This window comes from Pelodiscus sinensis, chromosome 3 (genome assembly GCF_049634645.1).
Source record: "Pelodiscus sinensis isolate JC-2024 chromosome 3, ASM4963464v1, whole genome shotgun sequence".
Taxonomy (NCBI): Eukaryota; Metazoa; Chordata; order Testudines; family Trionychidae; genus Pelodiscus; species Pelodiscus sinensis.
In genome coordinates this window covers 15,107,153-15,131,161 of record NC_134713.1, presented here as the reverse complement: position 1 = coordinate 15,131,161, position 24,009 = coordinate 15,107,153, and the positions used below count along the sequence as shown (strand labels likewise).

At 40.0% G+C, this 24,009-nt stretch overlaps 1 protein-coding gene across 5 annotated transcripts in view; it reads left to right on the top strand.

Moving 5' to 3' along the window:
* KLHL29 (kelch like family member 29) overlaps positions 1-24,009 on the top strand; it is a 598,373-nt gene that overhangs the window by 383,063 nt on the left and 191,301 nt on the right. For all 5 annotated transcript variants that reach the window (XM_075923421.1, XM_075923423.1, XM_075923422.1 and 2 more), the window contains 2 exons: positions 716-857; positions 1,613-2,152. In XM_075923421.1, coding sequence (XP_075779536.1) covers positions 716-857; positions 1,613-2,152 — 682 coding nt within the window. The remainder of the gene's footprint in view (positions 1-715; positions 858-1,612; positions 2,153-24,009) is intronic.

Here is a 24,009-nt window from a genome sequence, read left to right as displayed (position 1 = left end):
AAGGCATCTTTTCAGTTGTTTGGGAGGAACCAGTAAAACTAAATGGGTGCCTTGTGGAACATTTAATCCTGTGTGATTGTTTACATGATTATCATTCTGATTATGCCCCCTCCATTATTAGTGAGCCCTGATCCTTTCACTACTTTACAGTTATGTTAACAGCTCTGAAGAACTGCCAGCATAGCCACGTTAGCAGCAGAGAACAGTGACACTCTGCTTTTATTATTATTATTATTGGTGTTCAAATTTTGGGGTTGCCAGACACTAACTACTAAGTCTTCTCTTTGCAAATCTACGGTGCTTTGTACTACTGTTGTAAAGTAGTTCTTCTTTCCTCCTGTTTCCTGCTAAACAAAAAATCATCTTTTATTTTTTTAAGAGACTGAGCAAACAGAAAATTGACCCATTTCTATATAAATTGTGATTATATGAACAGATATTATCAAAGTTAAGAAAAGAGCAAGGGCCATTTATTTCTGAAAATCCGGAGGTGGGAAGGTTAATGGTGGTTCTATTAAATTTTCCAGAAATATTTTTTTCAAATGCTGTTTACATTGCAATACTGACATTTAGTGCAAGTCTGGGTAAAAATGTTAGTTAAAGATCTTAAAATATATTCTTGTACTACAACAGTAAAAACTGCTGTCAGGTTTGATTATTATCCCATCTATTCCTAACATTTTTATTCCATATATATTCTTTTTCTTTCTGGTAGACGCCTTGCATTTCCAAGACTGAAAATCAGCCTCAAGGACTTGCAACTAGTGTTAGGTGGGGACAGACACCCATCAATCAGTCTACACCCTGGGACACAGATGAACCACCCTCTAAACAGATGAGGGAGAATGAAAACCCAGGTATGTTTTCAATCTTATTTGTTCTTCTACAAGGGAAAATAGTTCAAAGCAAATTCAATACACTAGCGCCAATTATCTCTCTAAATTAGACTTTATTGTGAGTCCTTTTTTTATTATAGATGCTGCAGCTGGATTTTTCTCTCTCGCTGTAAAGACCCCCTCAAGTTTCTTCTACACCAGGGCCAATATGTGTGTATTAAGATACTTGCAAGTTCTTTAAAGTGTTTTTCCCCTTTTTCTGTTTTTGCCAGAGTAAAAGGCACTGTGTAGTACTTTAAGATCCCTTTTATGTCCAGAACTACCTGAAATGATTTCCAGCTTCCAGACACACATTGTACATTGTGCAGCTATGCCAGAAGCCTAATTACAACCTCTTTGTAGTGGCTGGAGCACCACTATCACACACGCAGAGTGTTTGTCAGGGAGCCATGAAAGCTCGGTGGGGAAAGAGGTTAATTTTCTTGGAAGCATATACTTTAGCTGCATAAAGCACAAAATGCATAAAATTGTAAACATTCTGCATGTTACCTGATCAGTATTTTAACAATTGCACACATCACTGCAGCAATTTTAGGCACTTATCAGTTTGGAATAGTTCCAGATCCTGAATCACTTTATATAATGTAAAGAAAAAGAAACCTTCGGTGTGACTAAAAGGTTCCTTTATGGACAGCATTTGCATCAAGAGAAAATGTGTGTGTGTGTATTTTGCCAAAATTGTTCTTGCTAGCTTTCTTTTTTCCTCTGTGTCCCAGGTACAGCGCCATGGGTTACAACAGTTCCAGCCGGTAGCCAGCCAACTCTTATAACTCATTCATATGGAATGACTCAGCCTCCAACCTTCAGCCCAGCAGTGAACGTCCAGGCCCCTGTCATTGGAGTTACACCCTCACTCCCTCCTCACGTTACCCCCCAGCTTCCATTAATGCCAGCTCATTACCAGCTTCAACAGCAGCCTTCACAACCGCTGAGTAACATGGTTGTGAACCTACAAAACCAGCCTTTGTACACTAACAGCCAGCCAATCATGTCCTCTATGACTGGGGTTGGTCAGGTGACTCACCCAGGCCACACTGCAGTAGGGAATGGTCATATGACTTGCCCTATTCTGCCTCCACCACCACCTGCTCTGCCTTCAGCTGCCCTACCCAATAGTGTTCCAGCTACCAATGGGCAGGCTGCTGCTCAGCTTCCTCCCAACCAGACGGGCAATCAAGACAACACAAATGGGGTACAAATGCTACGGACTATTGGCGTGGGGAAGTACGAGTTCACAGACCCTTGGCATCCAAAAGGTAAGTCAAACTGGACCTCTTAATGTTGTTTTTGGTACATGGTGCTACAATACACGGGCTTTCAGGAATGAATTGGGCCATAGTATTCAAGTTGTGCCAAGAAAACTGTAAAAGAGATGCAGTCTAGCCAATAAAAACATCTTTACTGTTGTTGTACTTGTGCCAGTACTCCAGCATCAGTTTCCTGTCTTGTGCTCTGCAGTAGCTTTTATGAATTAAAGATGACAAAACCAATTCTTAAGAGGGGGGAAAAAGAAAAGCTAAGCCTTTTTTTAGTATTGAATGACACCTTTTAGGGTCCATCAAAGAATCTGGTATTCCACATCTCTAAGCACAGGAGATAGCAGCTGCTCTATGCTGCACAGTTTCTATGATTCCTTTTGAGAAGTAATATATTTATTTATAAGTCAGACCACTTTCTTTGGCTTGAGTTGAGCCTGACTTACAAGAGTAAAAACTTGTTTTTAACTGTTTCCACCCTGTGCATCTCAAAGGGAACCAAACAAGCTAAAGTTGCATTATTAACTAGAGCCAAAGAAAGCCAGCAAATTCAGTGTTAAAGGTGAAGGCCTATTGCACTATCCACTTCATTGGGCTTAAGTGTTACAATAGTCTGTGAATAGTGGATCCTCAAAGGTTGATCTTTCCAGAAGAATAGCTGCTAAATGTGTCACAATACCCAGGTACAATGGAATCTTATGTTCAGAGTTCCACTCTGATTCAAATTTTGGAATGTTTTAATCTAATACCTGCGTGGTAATCATTTTTTTCACTTTTGGGGTTTTACCCAGTTTTTTTAAATATCATTAAATGCTGTGTATGAAGCTAAAAAGAAAATGTGGGTTACGAAAGCGCAAACATACCTGTCAGCTAAATCTGTTTAACTGAAGCAAAAGATCACAAAGAATCTATTAGGTCAGTGGTGTTATTTTTATATTTGTATTTAGGCAAAGCCCATGTGTAAATTATGTATTCACTTAAGGTCTATTGTGTAGATCTGTATTGAGGCCAAGGGATTCTTAGTAAAAAGTGGTTAGCCCTATAACCTTCGCTGCTTATTATATAAATTATATTTTGGCATGTGCAAACCCCTACCAACATGTCTTGAAAAGCCAGCTCTGAACATGCTCAGCAGTTATTTTCCAAAGCAAAATATGTTGACTAATTTTTTAGTTTTTCAGTCCCAAACTACCAAATACAACTAGACTCTATTACAGGCTGTTTGCCTTCCTTATTTTTCTCTCCTGTAAATATAGATGGGCTCAGAGTGACAGAAGTATAGTGGGAAATAGTAAACTGGTGTTTTAAGTGGCTTTGGTCAATTGTTTCCCTTAAAACAAATCCATCCCGTCCAGGAGTTTGTTTTCCCAATTGGTTTTACATGTTATAGCCCATTGGAAAAAAGGAACTTCTAGACAAAACCTGAGAGATCCTTAGATGTGGTGGTTTTATTAGATTCCTTTCTATGATACTGAAGCCATGCCTTTCCCTGAGCAATGTTTCTCAGCCTTTATGGTCAGTTTACCAGACAAGTGGCATGATTGCTTTACAACTGATACAGCAGTACAACTACATTGCTGCAGATGTGTCTCTGTAATGCTATAGTTTAGGTGCCTCCTACATTGACAGAAGAGATTTTCCATCAGTGTTGTGAATCCATCTCTTTAAAAGGCAGTAGCTAAAAGAATTCTTCCATTGACCTAGCTATATTCACACTGGGTTTAGTTTGACCTACCTGCATTGATCTGGGCATAAAATTATTCACAGCGCTCAGCAATGATCTATTTAATTTTTAGCGTAGACCAGTGTTTCTCAACCAGTGTTACAAGTACCCTTAGGGTACTTGAGAGAAGTCTGGGGGGCATGTCAAGATAATTGAAATATCGAGAAAATAGAATTTTTGTTTTAAGTTTTACGGCGGTTTATTATTTTTGTACTTTTTACACCCAAAAATTTCATCGCCTGCCCGGCTGTGATTAAGTTGTTTAAATAAATGTGTTTGTGATGGTGGAAAAGATTTTTGTGTGTCTGAAAACTATAGGTAGTGGGGATAATTATAATTTTTTAAAGGTTTTTTTTTTAAAAAAAACAGGGATTCTTTATTTAAAAAAAAAAAAAAAAGGTTGAGAAACACTGGCGTAGACCATACCTAAGGCCCTGATTAAGCATCTGCTTAAATACCTGTCTAGTTCCACTGAAGTCAATGGGATTGATTATTTACCTAAAGTTAGACATATGCTTTAAAACCTTAGTTATTGCCAGTATCTTATGGTGTTCTCACTCCCCATTCTATTGTGGGCATTTAACTTGCAGTATAACTCTGGTTGCTTTAAACTGTAGTCTGATTTCATGGCAGAAAATGTTTTTATCCTGGCAAGCATTTAATATTGGTTTTCAAACTCTTGACTGTCAATGATGCTAAGACTGCTCCAGACTTTAGGCTTACAATTGTAAAAGTGGTCTCAGCACTGTTGTGTTTTAGAACATACGCATATGAATGAAAGGCAGGGAAACAGTGAGATACTTGAATTCGGAGATGCTAATAGTTAAAGTTAGGAATAGGGTACAGAACATGACAGCCACACAAGGCCAAAGAAGAACCTTGTACCTTTCTGTGTGATTAGGAACTTTGTTCCTAGGACATGTTCAAAAGCAGAATGTAGAGAAAAACCACCAATTTGAACTGATGACAACTGCTAACAGATGAGCTAGACTATTTTTCATAAATTGCTGGCTAGACAGCTGTTTTCCCAGGAATTAGATTTAACTAGCTTCTCTACTTAGGGTCATCAGCAACTAATTTATTCCCTGTCTTTTAATGCTAAAGAGAGACGATGAAGCATGCATATACAAATGCTTCAAAAGCAGAGCTTGTCCCTCCTCCCTCCAAAAAAAGCATTTCTTCCTCCACTTCTAATTCTGAAAGCCTTTACTTATAAAACTATAATTCCCCTTAGCAAATGTAATGTCAAACAAGCATATACATTATTTGCTTTTTTTAAAGGGGGAGCAGGACAGGGAGGAAAGAAGGGAGAAGACAATTGTGTTTTAAAACCAAATATTAAAAACTTGCTGTGGTAAGTGTAGGATTCTTATTGAAACCATGTGGGTTTGGATGTGGGTCATTTAAAAAAAAATAATTCCCCCCTACGGGATTTAAAGCTCTGCAGCCCAATTGATTTCATGCTTTTACATGATAGACAGCTTGCTCTCAGAGAAGGAATGGAAACAGTGTGATGTTATCAAGCTGTTCAAATATTTAAAGTCAGAATTTTACCAGTTATTTAAAATATTTTCTTTCTTTTGGGGGGGAACCTTGGTCAGCAGCCTAATAAGATCTGCTGCAGATAGCCTTAGGATCTATTTTATTAAATTCCTGAGATTTTCTATTTTATTGTTTGACTTGACAGTCCAGTCTTGCACAGGTCTGAGTAATTACAGAACAATCCCCTAAGTGAAAGAACAGGTCTTTCAGTCAGAATGAATGGAGTACTGATATTTTTAGAGTTTATTAGTGAACTGATTTGAAATTTCACATTTTGTTTCCTATAATTATGTTTCATTTGGCTGAGTTGTATTCCTGTTGGGGCCAAGCTAGAACACATTCACTAAAACCTGTGTTTCTTAATTGTCTACTTTTATTTAAGCTAAACAGATCACAAAAAGTTAAAGACACTGTTAATATACTGTTTCATTTGCAATAGGTCAAAGTGATCTTCTGTAATGTATGACTGAAGAAGTCAAATAGTCTACATGGTTTCTTGACTGTTAACAATTATTGAATATAGAGGATTTTCTCTCTATTTATGATGTAAAGGACCATTCTTATGATATTAACTCATGGGAGTATTCCCATTAATTTTAATGTGACTTTTTGCATAAATAGAGATTAACTCACATGAGTCAAGGTTGCAGGATTGGCCTCTAAATCTTTCTTCCTTACTGGGTTGTGGGTAGATCATATGACGGGTTTTTGTTGTTTGTTTTTGTAAAACATTTAATATGATTTTTTTTATATTTAGCTTCATTAATCAAATTGATTTCATATTTAGAAAGCATCTAACTTATAGGAAAATAGTATTTAAAATATTCTTTCTTTTTTTTTTTTTGCACCACGTGTGAATAATTGCATCTCTGTGCTTTGTGAAATGTGTGGGATCTATTGTCACACACAACCAATGGTAGTAATGAGATATGACTGGTTTAGGCAGTAACTGCCTTTGGGCTGAATTTACGGTAAGCATTTCTAGCCATCATCCAAAGCCATGTAAACTTAATACAGAAATGTCACACAAATATTTTAGTACAGAATTAGCTATTTCACTCCCTCCTTGTTTTGAGTCCTGTTCTGTCTTGGAGAGATAAGTGTCAAGGAAATTAGAAAGGGAAGTATATTCAGAGCTAGTCACTGAGGATCTTCGGAAGCTCAGAGAGATAAATGAGTACATGCTTGCTGTAGAATATGAAATTATAGTGAGTCAACAAGAATTTTCAAGTCTCATTTTAGTATCTTCAACTAGATTGTCACTTGCTCAGCCCACCTGCCTTGAGGTGTAAGGGGATATAAGTCACCCCTATATTCTCTCACACAGGCTACCTGCATTGTGTATCATTGCCTAGTAATGGAAAGCAACTTCTTCAGGACTGCTATATTACCTTCTGCACTGTTGGGCATGGAGTGGGGCAGAGCACAGCTGAGTCAACATGTGGGATAGGTGGAAATAATATGTATCAGATAAAGGACTGGAATAGATTGCATCCCTTCTGGAGTTATGGGGTTACTATATACTAAACTGAAAATGATTCCTCATGGGGCATCACAACTGAATGCTTCCTCTTACTGTAAGGACATGTGGAAAATCCACAGTCTAACGCATGTGAATAGCCCTGATATGTGTACTACATTAAACTTCCAAGACAAGCTCTGAGAACTTCTCAGTATTTGAAAGTGTATTTGTAAAGCAATCTCATATAACTTCAACTATGAAGACTAAACAGGTTTTGTGCTGCATTTCTTTCTCTGCAATTTATAATTTAGTCTTGAGAGGCTTTGGTTTTAATTTATGAATTTTGATGGATAGTATTGCTGTTTATTTCCAAGTATTTTTCATTTATATTTTATTGGTTTGCATTTTTAACTCCCAGAGAAGATAAATCAAATGCTAATTGTGGTTCAGAAAGTAATAACTATAGAAGTCATAATAGATAAAGAAATAAAATCTGAGCATTTTGTACCCTGAATACTAATTGCACAACACTTCATTTTCAAGCATTATCAAACATCATGAATTAAAACCAATGTAATGCCTACAGATGAATACTGTTGCACCACCTCTGACCTAATCAAATGGAGCATTTATACCTTTCACCTTTGTCAACCTTGACTTTGTTATACTGGAACTCTGACTAGCCCTCAAATAACACTAATGTCTCTTTGTAAATATTGATTTTGTAGAACAAAGGGTTTTGTTGACAATCATCCATTTCTCTTTTTATGCAAAAAAAAATGTTTACTGACTTAGGGCTTAAAAGGAGCTTCAGCTAGACCTGCAGTTTTGTGACTGTAACTAATTTTGAACAGAAAATTGGAAAACTAAATGCAGATGCAGAAGTTAACTTTTTAGCCCTCAAACGACCTAAGAGGACGGTCCTGTGGTTATGACTCTGAACTGGAATACAGACGATACAAATTCAATCCTTGACTTTGCCACAGATAGTTTGGAAAAGTTACTTATTCCACATGTCACACTTCCCTGTTTCTATAATTATGATGCTAATATATCGGCTCTAATCTCCTTTATCTGTTTTGTCTGTTTAGAATGTAAACTCTTCAAGGAAGTAAATGTCTTTTACTGTATGTTTGTAAGTGCTTAGGACAATGATGTCTTGATCTTCTGAGCTCAATATACAAATACATAATAACTGTATGCCCAATGTGGTAACAAGGTACAGTATTAACATTCAAGTACATTTTCTCACTGTTTTAACTCACAAATAATTGCATATACAATATCAGACCCTTTAAAATATCTTTCGAAGATTAATTATGATTTTATATAACCTGTAGGCACTCAGCCACCACAATAAGCAGAAGAAGGCGACTGCAATAATAATTTTAACCAGTTCATGCTCCAGTAGGATTGTTTTCAAAGTTCACTGTATGTTAATAACACAATATGTCAGTTCTTCACATATGGAGAGTTCTGAGTGGAATGGTCAAAGTGACTTTGTAAGAGTCCTGCATCAGTTACTGAATGCATAGCATAAAGGATAGGTATTTGATCTGTAGTCAGGTTTTGGGTTTTTTTTTCATCAATGAACTGGCAATCCAGTGCAAGTGCATACCTTCTAATTTCTGACTTCCCACCAGAATATGAGCATCAAAGTCAGTGGTGGGCAACCTGCAGCCTGAGGGCCATATGTGGCCCATTGGGGTTCTATGTGGGGCCCACGAGACATTTTGTTTACTGTTGTCCACATGTAAGATTGCCAGATTCCACTGGTTTCCATTTGCACTGTTTTTCCTATGAGTATTTTCCTAAAATGACAAGCACATAAACCGAGGGCACATGAAGTGAGGTCAATGCTGATTGCACACATACGGTTGCCAGATGGTTTCAACAAAAATATTGGACATACTTGACATTACATTTCAATCTACATTACATCTTATTTAGAAAATACTGGACATTTATATTTTCTCATTTAAATGTTCTCAATTTGTTTCCCGAACAGAAAGCTCAAATACTGGACTGTGCAGTTCAAAACTGGACACCTGGCAACCCTATGCACGCAACACTGGCTGAGAGAGCTGTATGCTCTCTCTCTATATCCAATGAAACCGCTGCTATGGTTCAATCGGCAGACCCTGCAAATTCTAGGTACACAAGTGCAGTTAAAAGGAGATTGTCTTGTTTATGACAATCTTGCAGCACAGGGGGATGGAGGGCCACTCATGTGGCCTGCTCATTAGCCTCGGTTGCCCATTGCTGATCTAATTATTACAGTAGACTTCTGATAATCTGGCACCTTTGGGACCTAGGTGGTGCTGGATTATCGGATATGCCGGAGTATTGGGAAGTACTCTGGCAGGGGGCTGTGACGGGTCTGCCTGGACCCACACTGTGTCTGGGGGGGGTGGACAGGGAACAGTGCGGCGATCACCCCTCACCCCCTGCTCAGTGATAACTACTACAGTCTGAGGGGCGGGGAGCCCGCTCCCCTCCTGGAAACTCTCGGCGGCGGCATGGTTCTGAGTGCAGCCGGAATGGGGCAAGTTTGGGGACTTAGCTCTCGCCAGGCCAGCGGCTGGCTTTCCCCAGCTGGCCTGTCACCGGCAGCCGTGCGGGACTTCCCCCACCTTCCTGCAAAATGGCGGAGGGTTCGCCCCTCGCCACGCCATTCCCCGCCCACCACCCACCCCCTTGCCGGATGCAGTGTGGGTCCTGGCAGACCCAACACAGGGGTATAATCCCCTTCCCCTCTTCTCTCCTTTCCTTTCACAGCCGTGAGCACCCATGGGGCTCACAGGCAGCTCAAATTGTCCGGCTGGCTGGAGCACATCCGGGTTCCAGTTGGTGCCGGACTATCAGGAGTGCCAGACCACTGGATGCCAGACAATTGGAGTTTTACTGTACAATGTATTTTATTAGGACATTTACAAATTAACTAAGGCTGTTGATTACTTGCATTTAACTCATGCAATTAACTCAAGTTAATCACATGGTTAAACAACAGAATACTCATTGAAATGTATGAAATATTTTGGATGTTTTTCTACATTTTCAAATATATTGATTTCTATTACAACACAGAATATAAAGTATAGAGTGGTCACTTTATGTTATAATTTTATTACTTATATTTACACTGTAAAATGATGAACAAAAGAAATGGTCTTTTTCAGTTCCCCTCTTACAAGTACAGTAGTGCAATGTCTTTATTGTGGAAGTACAACTTATAAATGTAGAATTTTTTTGTTACAGAACTGCATTTGAAAATAAAACAATGAAACACTTTAGAGCGTACACATCCACTCACTCCTACTTCCTGTTCAGCCAATCACTAAGACAAACAAGTTTGTTTACGTTTATGGGACATAATGCTGCCACTTCTTATTTACAATGTCACTTGAAAGTGAGAAGTGAGAAGAAGCAGTAGGATGACATTTTGTACCTGGTATTTGCAAGGTATTTAACGTATCAGAGATACTGAATGTTTGTATGTCCCTTAATGCTTCGACCACCATTCCAGAAGTCATGCTTCCATGCTGATGATGCTCATTAATAAACTCATGCATTAATTAAGTTTGTGACTCAACTCCTTGAGGGAGAGAGTGCATGTTTCCTGGTCTGTTTTTCCTATATTCTGCTCTATATTTCATGTGATCATCTTAGATGATGACACAGCTCATGTTTGTTTTAAGAATACTTTCAATGCAAACTTGATAAAAGAAGGTACTAATGTGAGATTTCTAAAAATAGCTATAGCACTTTCTAAGCTTCAAGAATCTTGACTGCCATCCAAATTGGAGAGGGACCAGGTGTGGAGCATGATTTCAGAAGTCTAAAAGAGCAACACTCCAATGTGGAAATTACAGAACCAGAACCACCAAAAAAGAAAATTAACTGTGAAAACAAACATGTGTTGGTCCATTCTGCTTTGAAATGTTATCAAGGAGAACCTGCTATGAGCATGAAGCATGCCCATGTGGATTGAAGCATGAAGGGATATATGAATCTTTAACATATCTGGCATGTAAATATCTTGCGACGTTGGATACAACACTGCCATGTGAACGCCACTTCTCACTTTTAGGTAGCATTGTAAACAAGAAGTATTCAGTATTATCTCCTGCAAATTGTAACCAAATCTGTTTGTCTGAGCAATTAGAACAAGATATAGGACTGCATGGACCATAGGCTCTAAAGTTTTACCATATTTTATCTTTGAAGGCTACTTGAGAGCCCTAAATTAATGAGAGTTGCCTAACTTTCTTAAATGTAATCTGCTGCCTGATACCTTGTTACTAGGGATGGGAAAGTGTAACTGTATACATGGTTAACCAATGAGCTTGGGCTCCTGGTACACACAGAGACCCAGCTTAAAAGCTGGGTCTCTATGTATCCTGGCTTCTGGGGAGCCATCTGGCCCTCTCATGCTGCTGCTGCCTGTGTATCAGCCAAGTCCCCCACCCGCACCCCCGGCCCATGTGTAATAGTGTAATCACTGACATTTTCAGCAGTTACACATTGATTTAATTACATGCATTTTAACATCCCTACTTGTTAGTGCTGCTTTTTTAAATTGAGTTTCAGGTACCAGAGCTGGTTCTCTCGAGTTCACTTCCTTCTGAAAGTAATGATTCGGTGTGAAGAATCTTACCTTGCTTATGTCTAGTATTAGTAGACGGTGTGGTTCAGCCACTTTAAGACTCTGTCCATGATAGAAATGTGGAAATATCTGAAAATATGATTTTAAAAAGTCTGTAGAATTTAAACAATTGCTCCCTGGCAAACTCCTTCAGACATTGGGCAGGAAGAAGGCTTTGAAGAGGAGAAATGCTTTAGAATATGAATGGCAATTGAGTGTGGACCAGGTCTAACTATGTCCAAAATGGTTTTGAAAAACCATCCTCAAGATGAGTTTCCCCAAAATGTGGTTTCTGAACCCTGTTAGCCCTGCCCACATCAATGTCTGCCAACTACTGTATTTTCAAAATACATTTAGGGAGAGTCATGGCTAACCTTTGTTTAATTTTTTTTTCAAACACTGCTTGCTCTATAATTTGGTCCTGGCCATTCAGTACTGTAGCCACATGGAACAAAATATGGATTTTTTTTAGGGTCTTACCAGTATCAGCAAATCCAGGTCACTCTTTGGATTAACACCATGTGAGCAGCAATGTCCCATGGATTATTTGCAAAATAATGTGACTGCATTAATCCTCATGCCTTGGCTACTGCATTTTCCTCCTCTCTGGTCTTCCTGACACACTGATTTCACCCTCCTGAACAATTCAGAACTCTGTTTCAGAGTTCATTTGGAGCACCTTAAAATCTTGTCATTGTCTCCCTGTATCTTCCCAAATAAAATCCAGACGTTCCTCTTCCATTCAAGGCCTTTAAATTCATTTCTAATTCCTCTGATCTTATCTCCCTTTGTTCTTCCTCTTCTTTGTCCATCTTTGTTAAACGCATGCCACTTATATAGCTGTTTCATTTGTCTCCTTTCAAATGGTCACCTGTCTACCTGCTTTCATGCTAGTCCATACACTCAGAGCAATCTTCCTTGACTTTTGTTTTATCAGTGACTAAGACACAGTAATGAGGTAAACTATAACTTCCTTCCCTGAGCTTGTATATCTCTGAGGCTTCCTTCAGAATTTTTTCCCTTACCATAGGAGCCACTTCCACATCCTTTATACCTTTAATTATCTAGTAGAGTTAACAAGGTGTACTAAAATATACTGAGTCAGGAGAACTTCAGCACATTACCAGCCCACTGTTAACTTGGGCAGGCAGCATATCAGGCAGGTGACAATTGTCAAATACATGGGAATCATCACAGACTATGCTGGAGGATGCTCAGTAGATGCGGATACTTTTATAGCAGCAGCCACCGCCATGTTCTTAACTCTTCACCAGCTTCTGTGGAGACTGTCATGGAGTCATAGGATCTGGTCTACGCCTTAGCTGGTAACCTGTCTCCTGGCAGTGACTCATTTAGTATACCATGCCCAAGGACATATACATGGGTCCACAGGAGACTCTGAGATTGGGCCTTTGGTACCAGTCATCCATGGCTCCTTTCAGCAAATCCATCTAAGCCAGACTCCTGCAAGAGGTTTGGACTGTGCCGTGCCCCGTCAGGGCACAGTGCTCTGAATGAGTGCCACAAGCAGCTTTTTCAAAATATGATCATCATTTATTAGACAGCACACACAAGCTAAAAGTCCTTAGGTTAGCCCAGAGAGGCAAAAGTTCAGAGTGCACCCTGGCCAAGCCAATGCTATAATTAATCATCCAAGCTGTCATGGTCTCCATCTGCAACTTTCTCTCTTTTTTCCCCTCATCCATTTCCTTATTTGCCTTCCCAGGGTTTTCCACGGCTGATGGTTCAGTCACTGAGGCCTCCCTTTGTCTTGCTGAATTCTCTGATGTAGAGTCAGTTTCAACCAGTTTTTTAAGGACCTAACTTACTCCACCCACAGTCAGGTGACATCCAAACCTCATGCCTCTGCACGGTTTTGGCAAAGACAGTGGTGGGTTTGTTTGTTTATTTGTTTGTTTGTTCTACAGTGCAATGTACAGTGGGAAACTGAGGCATACATAGGATTAATAAAAAATATTTCAGAAAATTCTCAGTTGGTCACAAAGACAACAAGACATCAAAGCAACAGATTAGAATCATGGATGTGCCAGCTATATTGGACAGCAGTGAAGTTTGGGTGCTGAGGAGCAGTGTATTGATGATCCTTGTCATCTTCATCAAATGCTAAGACAAGATCAGCAATGAGGATATTCATATATAAACCCAGCAGATCCCTTAATTGCCGCTGATTTGGTTTTGGCTGTTTTCTTGGTGCAAATATAGGATTAGTATGGAAGACCACCAAATTACAAAGTACATTGATGAAGGGATATGGTTGGCAACCACATGGAAGCCTTACTGACACAGTAAGACTACCAATAATGGGCATAGACTGAACATCCAACCAGAACATCTTAGCTAGAGATCAGTCCAGACAGCATTCAAGGCCACATTGCTTTGGGATTTGCCTTGATTATTATAATGGTAGAGTCAAGAAAAGAGTCCTGCCATCCTTTTATGATTCTCTGCTTTATACTTTATCTGTATAGTGCATTACACATTTATGGAGCTATATTGTGTGAGATTTTAAAGTGGACTATCTTAGAAGAGAACCAGAGGTCTCTGCATACATGGATTTATTGAAGTTCAAATTTGGGGGGGGGGTCTCCCTCAAAATGATTGGCATATTGGAGGCCAGTGCTTACAAATCTGAAATAGAGAAGTGGCTAAACTTTCTTCTGAGGAAGTGGAAGGAATTATTTCCTTCTCTTTTGTCAACAAGAAGGATTCTATCCCATACTAAATGTTTTTTAAAGTTTCAACAGGTTTATGAAATAGAAACATTTTACCACAGAAACTCTGCTCACCCTGCTGTGCTTTAAGATTACAGATGATGAACAGCAGCTGTTTTAAATAATATGAATACTATAAAATGAAAATAGTGTTTTACATCTTCAAAGCACTTGCAAACATTAATTTTAAAAAATGAACTGCTTAACTGAAAATAGTTGATGTTCAGGTTTTGTAAGACAAAGGGACATCAGGACCTTGTCTGAAGCAAAAGCCAGAGTAACTATTATAAAATTAGATTTGGAATAAAGATATAGACAACTGCTTATTTGAAATGTTTTGTGTGTGTGTGTGTTAATGTGATCTCATATGTGATATACTAAAGTAATAACAGATTTCTGTTCTTCATGTTTGAAATCCATAAACATACATTTTACAAAGTAGGAAGAAGTCATAGTGGTTTGTGAGATAATTTTTACCAGCACTAGGTTTTTTAGGTTTTTCTGATGCATTTCTGCACATTTGCCACAATGATGTGATACTGAGTCCTCCATGTAGCAATATACGAGTTTAATGATCTGTGCAAACTTCTAGTCAATCTGTCTTCTGTTATGAGTATATTCAAAACCTGTAATTGTGCTAATTATATCCCTGAAGTTGACAATGTATCTATCACCACCCTTCCCCTCCTCCATCCCCAGTGACGCTACTCCGTCTTTATGTTTGTAATTTAGAACAGTTGCTTTCCCACTTGGATATTCTGGGAAGAGTGAAAGTAGGGTAAATTCTGCATGAGCAATGAAGTACATGAGATAACAGCAATGATTCTTTTACATGTATATATTCCTGGGCCAGAGCCACACATAAAGCCCCTGAAATATTACCTCTGTCAAATGAGTTCAGAAGTCATAGCATATGTCAAAAGCAATTTGCTTTTCAAGTAAAACCCTCACCTCTGTGGAAGAAAAACCCAGAGAATGTTTTCATGAGCCAGAGACTCAAGATAGTGCTTTGTCCAAGAATACACACATGTACTTATATACAAAAATCAAGTATATTGCAGGGGTCATTTATCTGATAAAGACTGACACCAGCAAGATTCCCTTTCACAGAAGCTTAACTGAGTTCCACAGTTCTTGATAGAAGCACCATGTAAGCCTTTATGTAATGCCTCATTATTTTACCTTCTTGTGAAGACTGCCTTCTTGACACATCACGTGCGGCAATACAAACAAGTGAACTCAAGGCTTTATCAATCAAAGATCCTTTAATTTATTTTCCCAGTAGTAAAGTGGTACTGAGAATGCCTCCTGACTTTATCTTTAAGGTCAGTTCAGAATTTTACCAAAGCCAGGAAAGCATTTTACCATTTCCTTTTCTGTTCAAACTCTTGGAAGAAAAAAACTTAAATCCATGGGACGTGAAGGAAACCCTTAGCTATTATTTTAATAAGACTTGATGTTCCTTAAAGTTAAACTCTTTCTTTTCAAAGCCTTGGGAAAGAGTAACATAGAAAATCCTTGTACAAAGTACAATACTGTAGTTATTAGTTATAAAGTGAAACATGGCTATATAAATGGACAGAAATAATTTCTTACTATAATTACAGTGCACAATATACATATATACATATTTACTACAGAAAATAAAGCTGTTTCGGAGAAATGGCTGCTTCATGTGTATTAATCAAAATGATTTAATATAGTGCTTTTGATACTAAAGTATCTTTGCTGATTTTACTGAGTTATCAACTGTAGGCTTGATCCTAATAACTTTAAATTTATGGGGAGCAAGATTAGACATGAGGAATTATTTTACTCATCATTGGAGTGTAGATATCTCTGAGGTGAAATGTGGCAACACTATAAAAGTTTATGAAAGGAAGTGAAGATGTACATTGGATCAAAGGTGAGAATTTTAGGAATATAGATTATAATTATCCAAGAAGCTTAGAATAATATGATAACTTTTGGGAAGTAATGACATGGGATATATAATGGCTACTGCATCTAATTAGAATTTGGGTGTTCTATCTCATTCAAGAGGCAGTGCTTCTAACAGCATCACATCCCCTAACCATTTAAGTTTGGTTCAGTCCTAACTTAGAGAAAAGTGTGTCAATTTGAACTGCCAACACCACTTCCACTGATTGTTTCCTATTCAAATTTTGACTCAGCTCCAAACTTGATCAGTTTATGAGATTTGATTGTATGTCACTACACTCTCTTTTTCCAGGCATAGGTTTGGCCAGACTGCTTTATGCAAAGAACTCTCCATACAGAGGTCCTTTAGATATTTACCTCTAGAGCCAGATATATTGTTTCTTGGCATTTATAATGTAGTGGAAACATCATAGACGGGGATCTCTGTGATAGAAATGTAGCCGTGTTAGTCTTGGGTAGCTGAAGCAAAATGCAGGACAATGTAGCACTTTAAAGACTAACAAGATGGTTTATTAGATGATGAGCTTTCGTGGGCCAGACCCACTTCCTCAGATCAAATCTGATCTGAGGAAGTGGGTCTGGCCCACGAAAGCTCATCATCTAATAAACCATCTTGTTAGTCTTTAAAGTGCTTCATTGTCCTGCATTTTGCTGGGGGATCTCTGTAAAATTGAGTGGTCTTCTGTAGAGGTGAAATTCTATCTGGATGTGTTTTTTTGGGAAAAGATGTCTTCTTTTTCTGGTGTATGATGAAACAGTGAATCAGTGAACATGCATGCATGCTAAGCATTGAACACAGGGGATGGAATCGGAACTGCTGAGTTGTGTCTCTCAAGCCAAAATGCACCATCCTGGACTTTGATACTAATCCTGGCTAGTCAATGGCCAGGTTTTCTAAGTAAAGACATACATGGTTAATCCTTCAACTACACTTGCATTCACTGGGGTATATATTCACATTTCTGATTCCAATATTGGTGCACATCCACATGATCACTTGGAACCAAATTGGCTCAGTGCATTAAATACCTGATTCCTTGTGCATATATCAGGTATTTGCAAGCAGATATGTTTGCCCACTTTTGCGTGCCTAACTCTGGGACCAAAGAGAATTTCTGTTGTCTTGGTGTGATAAATTATGGTTTGCATTGGCTTGATAAACTATTTGTATTGTGTTGTGCAGAATTAAGTGTTTTAAGTGAGTTGTTTTTGTATCAGTAGTCTAGTAGTAACTCCAAGTGCAGCTGGGCCACTTACAAATTAAATAGATTCTCTTCCTCTCAAGTTTTACTTGAAACACTAAGGGCACGAATTAGAGGAAAATAGAAATCAAACTAATGTTAATATAAGTCCAAGTTTCAGTCTTCTATTACTGGTAATTACCCATTAATTGGCTAAATGACAGTTTTCTTTTAAAGAAAAGTTTTGTTTAGCTGTATCATGATGAGAAATGATGTAATTACTATGATCCTCACATTGGAAATGATGAAAGCATTGCTTTTGTGTGACACTGCTTTTAGCCACTATAATATAAAAAATGAAAACAGCATGAAAATTGCATTGGCTGCTTTCATATTGTCTGTGTTGAATACCTCAGTGATATGATACAGGTAATGACATGCAATGTATTCATTTTCTCCTTTATTAGTCTTAATACTACAGTGAAATTAAAGCACAGCATTAAGCAAACCAACATGCCTAGATAGAGGATAGACCCAGGACTAGAAAGAGAGCACTGTTAGACTTTGCTATAGCTAGTTATAGAATCATAGAATAATAGGACTGGAAGGCACCTCGAGAGATCATTGAGTCCAGCCCCCTGCCCTCAAGGCAGGACCAAGCTCCATCTACACCATCCCTGACAGATGTCTATCTAACCTGTTCTTAAATATCTCCAGAGAGGGAGATTCCACCACCTCCCTTGGCAATTTATTCCAATATTTGACCACCCTGACAGTTAGGAATTTTTTCCTAATGTCCAATCTAAACCTCCCCTGCTGCACTTTAAAGCCAATTACTCCTTGTCCTGTCCTCAGAAACCAAGAGGAACAAATTATCTCCTTCCTCCTTGTAACACCCTTTTAGGTATTTGAAAACCGCTATCATGTCCCCCCTTAATCTTCTTTTTTCCAAACTAAACAAGCACAGTTCATGAAGCCTGGCTTCATAGGTCATGTTCTTCATAGGTCATGTTCTCTGATAATTAAATTATTATAGTTAGGGATGGGACATGAAATAATTTGTGCCTGGGTTAACCAAGATAAGGGGAAATATCATTTTTAATTTCAGACCATATTTTTTATTAAATTCTGCAGAAGCATCTGCCCCATATTTTGGTTTTCATGGTTTTAGATATTCTAATTAAACATAAAACAAATAAATATCAAAGTTATTTAACTTTAGAGAAATGACAGTAACAGCATTTTCTTTGTTGCTGTGGCCAACATTTTTATACAAATGGAGCTCCTCAGTCAAAGAAATGGGTATATTCAGGACAAATAAATGACATTACTAATGAGCTCTACAAGTTGAATGTATCCTTCTGAATTTATATAACTTTAGCAACTCTGTCCCCCAAATTGCATGTTTTGACTGCATTTTAACTGAGTAGAAATAATTAATATTTGAGGAACCAGATAAAATCTAAGCACATTGCAAATCCAAGGAAGGGGATTTAATTTTCTGCTGATCAATACCATGACCGCCTGCTCCTAACAGAGTAGGAAGAGTTAACTTTTGAAACTGAGATATACACTAGAAATACATCTCATCCTTTCCAGCGAGTATTTTAATAGAGTCACATACAATAATGTCAAAAAACCTCTATAGCTGGCACAAATGAGTCATGTTAATTAGTCTAAGTGGCAAGCTGAATAAAGAAGGAAAAGGGTTCTTGTTTAATATACAGCTCCCTACAGCCACTTTTCCGCCTCTTCATCCTCCCTCTTTGCCAACATTTGGAACCTTTTTCTATGGACAAGTTTTCACAATGGGGCTGTTTGGGAGCAGAGCGGGGTCTGGGAGAGAGGGATTTTCTTTTACAAGCATTTGGTAAAAGACATTTTACTCATTTTCTTTTTAGAAGGGTTAGGAAGGACAGAGAAAATCACCAAAATTTTACTGGAATGATTAGAGTGTGCTCTTATATTGTCTGTCTGTCTGTCTGTCTCTCAGCCAGTGACTGAATGAGTGGGTGCTAGAATTTCAGACCCTCAAGTTGTCTGAAAAAACCTTTAACCTTTTCTCCACTCTCTCCCATGTCTCTGGGACCAGAGAGATGAGAACTGCCCACATTCTGTGGGGAGGGGAGCACCCCTCATTGAGCTTCTCCTTATCCCTCTCCCCACCCCGTCCTGCCCTGCCCTAGGCCTTATGTCAGGCTCTCTTTCTTTCCCTACTTTCTTGTTTCAGTTCTTGAAGGAGAAGGTTGTAGGCCTCCCTATCCCTGTTACCTGCATAATGCCTCTCAGCATCGGTGGAGGGAGCTGCTTTCCGCTCCCACTGATTGCAGCTGAGGAGAGCCAGGTTTGGTGCTTGGAAGAGTTCTGAGGGACCACAGTGGGAGCGAAGACCTGGTCACATGCTGTCTGGATAGTTGGAAAGGTGCTGTGTCAGTGTTCTAGCCACACTGAATATATCCAATTCCCAGAGCTCCGTGCAGTCCCCGGCTACCTGGATCCATTAGCAGTAGTCAGTGCACATGAAAGAGCTGGCCAGTTGCTTCTCTGATTGACAGGAGTTGTCAGCAACAGCGCTTCCTGAACTGGTGAAGAAGACAGTTTAACTGGCAATGTGGCTGGGACATGGCACAGTAAGGTTATGTCTACACTAGCCCCCTACTTCGAACTAGGGAGGCTAATGAGGGCGACCAAAATTGTTAATGAAGCGTGGGATTTAAATATCCCGCGCTTCATTAGCATGTTCCCCCGGGCAGTCGCCATTTTGGAAATTGACTAGCCCGAAGTAACTGCCCGCGTCTACACGTGGCAGTGAAACGGGAGTTTGAAGTAAAGCCCTAACTCGAATTAGCTGTTATTCCTCCTGGAATGAGGTTTAACAGCTAATTCGAATTAAGGGATTTACTTTGAACTCCCGTTTCACTGCCACTTGTAGACGTGGGCAGTTATTCCGGGCTAGTCAATTTCCAAAATGGCGACCACCCAGGAACATGCTAATGAAGCGTGGGATATTTAAATCCCACGCTTCATTTGCAATTTCGGTCGCCCTCATTAGCCTCCATAGTTCGAACTAGGGTGCTAGTGTAGACATACCCTAAGAGAGGGTATGTGTACACTACAGCGCTAATTCGAACTAACTTAGTTCGAATTAGTTAATTTGAACTAAGCTAATTCGAACTAACGGATCCAGACTAAAAAACTAGTTCGAATTAGCGTTTTGCTAATTCGAACTAGCATGTCCACATTAAGTGGACCCTGAACCGGGGTTAAGGATGGCCGGAAGCAGTGCCGGCAGGGCATCAGAGGAGGACTTAGAGCATGGAGATGCTGTCTCAGGCTAGCCGAGGGCTGTGCTTAAAGGGTCCTGACCCCCACCCCAGACAGACAGTTCTCAGGGGTTCCCCGCTTGCAGAGCAGCCCTGGCTTGGAGTGCCCGGACTACCCACACTGGGCACATCACACCACTCGGCCATCAGCCCGGCTGCACTTGCCGCAGGCTGCCATCTGGGGAGAGGGGGCAATTGGGGGGCTGCAGGAGAGCTTCCACCCCCAGAAGCCCGCAGAGCCAGCCCAGGCCTCCCCATCGGGGGCTCGTGCCCCATTCCTCCCTCACCTCCTTCCACTTATCCTTCTCTAGCCCCTCTTCTTGATGTACAAAATAAAGATAACGTGTCTTCCAAAATGGAATTTGTCTTTATTGAACAAAACTGGGGGAGACTGGGAAAAGGAGGTGGGAGAGGGGAAAAGAGAGGCTAGGAGAGGGGAGGGCAACTAAAATGATCAGGGGTTGGGAACAGGTCCCATATGAAGAGAGGCTAAAGAGACTGGGACTTTTCAGCTTAGAAAAGAGGAGACGGAGGGGGGACAGGATAGAGGTCTCTAAAAGCAGGAGTTGGGTGGAGAGGGTGCATACAGAAAAGTTCTTCATTAGTTCCCATAAAGAAGGACTAGAGGACACCAAAGGAAAGGAATGGGTAGCAGGCTTCAAACTAGTAACAGAAAGTTGTTCTTCACAAAGCAAAGAGTCAACCTGTGGAACTCCTTGCTGCAGGAGGCTGTGAAGGCTACAACTAGAACAGAGTTTAAAGGGAAGTGAGATCAAGTCATGGAGGTTGGGTCCATGGAGTGGTATTAGCCAGGAGGTAGGAGTGGTGTCCCTGCCCAAGGTTTGTGGAAGGCTGGAGAGGGATGGCACGAGACAAATGGCTTGGTCACTGTCTTCGGTCCATCCCTTCCAGGGTCCCTAGGGTTGGCCGCTGTCGGCAGACAGGCTACTGGGCTAGATGGACCTTTGGTCTGACCCAGTACGGCCATTGTAAGCTCAGGGTCGGGGGTCTCAGTGGACCCCCTTGATTCTCTTGCACACCTGCTCCTGGGTGGCCAGGCTGGCAGCTCTCCTGCCCTAGCCGGCCACTTTCCTGTGCCTAGTGCAGAGATCGTGGATGAGGTCCACGATGTCCACACTAGCCCAGGCGGGTGCCCGCCTCTTGCGGTCCCGGGCAAGCTCCCGGGAGCCGCCAGCCTGGTCCTGGGAAGAGGGGGAGGGCTAGGGGGCATCGGGTGGGTGGCTCGAGCCGTGCCAGGTGCAGGGTCTGCTGGCTGGGTGCTGGCAGGCTTGCACCTGGCACGGGCACCGTAGCCAGCCCGTGCCCCTTTAAGGGGTCCGGGGCCGGGAGGGGGGCAGTAGAGTTTCCCTGGTGTTGGCCAGAGTGGCCACCAGGGTAACCTGGGGAGGGCTAGCCTCCCACTAGTTCGAATTTAGGGTCTACACAGCCCTTAATTCGAACTAGTAAATTCGAACTTTGCTTAATCCTCGTGGAATGAGGATTACCTAGTTCAAACTAAGCGCTCCGTTAGTTCGAATTAAATTCGAACTAACGGAGCGCTAGTGTAGCGCCTATGAAAGTTAGTTCGAACTAACGTCCGTTAGTTCGAACTAACTTTGTAGTGTAGACATACCCAGAGGGATTAAGGATATGGTATCAGCCTAAGTGACTGTGCTTCATTTGCACTCCGTGGCTGGAGCCACACTGAAAGCAGTTTTGTCGTGTCCACAAGCCAAATACAACAGAAGTTCAGGAGTCCCAGCCATTGTTGAGAATGAGTTAGATTCCTTGTATAGAGCAGGAATGAGATCACAGGTTCCAGTTTCTCATCACAGCCCCTCTGTTTGCTTAAAAAACAAAGCCCAGAGGGAACAACAGATAGACAGCTCTCTTCGCTAGTGCAACACTAGCATTGAAGAGGAAATTGAAATTAGGGTTCGGGGCAATAAAGAAGGACTTGGGGCTCAGACTTGAGCCTGGATGATTTTTTGTGGGGCTCAGATAAGAACTTGGACAATCATACCCATTCTGCCCTCAGAAATCCACTTTTTAACATCAGATTTTCAAAAGGACTTTTAGGGCTTGTCTACATGTATGCTTATGCGATAAGGTATAGCGGTATAAATGCGTCCATATGAGGAGCTGAACCAATACAAATGTTGCAGTAAAAAATCACAGCCTGACTCAGCATTCCTTATAAATCTTTGTGTAGACAAAGCCTTAGTTCACAATACTTGTGCATTTTAGGATCCACAGATTCCATGCTACATAAAGCAGGCCCTGATACAACAAACTGTAGCAACTACAAAGGATCTATATCACTGATGAATGGATTAAGGTTCCCGAAGTGCACAATAATGAAGCCATTATCTTGTCAGTGATGTGTGGATTAGAGCTATCCTTGGCAGACACTGCTATGATCATACATAGGAAGAACATAGGATTTCAGTGATATCTCTGTGATTGATATTCGTATTTTACCATAGAAAAATAAAAGGAAATGTAATACACAAAACTTCAAATTAAAAATTATGTTAAAATTTTAAGTTAAATGCTAGCTGGCCTGAAAGATGAGGATTTTCAGTCTGCTGAACCTTTAATAGGCTGAAAGGGTTTGACAATAATGTGAGAACAGAGAGGAAATGTTATCTATTGGTTAGAGAGGATATTCATAACGTACAGGGTTTTAGCTATGACTATACCTCTCGTTCTTATGAAGCTCACTTACTCCCCTTAGCCTATGTAAATCAGCAAGAGTTATAATCAGAGTACAATCCTACTTTTGCAAGTCCCTAAATAATCCCTTTTAAAAATTTAGGCCTTATTATTTTACTGTATGGCAGGGATTCTCAAACTTTGTGATACCACGACCCCGTAAAATGCTAAATGAATTTGTGTGAGCCCACCCTCACTGCTTCACAAGTAAAACTAATCGTTTTATTGTGATTAGGATTGGACAAGAAATAAATAATCCAATATCATTTGATAACTACATTTTTATTGGAAATAGACAAAAAATATCAAATTTGCAATCATATTATTTAATGTGAAGGATGAACTTGTTTATTGTTGCATAATTTTTGAAATCTGGGTTTCATTGTTGAGATAGCCACTCTCATTTCTCGTTCCACATTTACTTTTGATCGATACTTGCTTTTTATAGCAGCAACTGCAGAAAACCCTGACTCGCACAAATATGATGTTGCAAACAGGATCAGTATGTTCATAGCCTTCTCGCTTAATTCTTTGTACTCATTTTGCACACCAATCCAAAATTCAGAGACATTGTTGAGAATTTTATTTTTAAA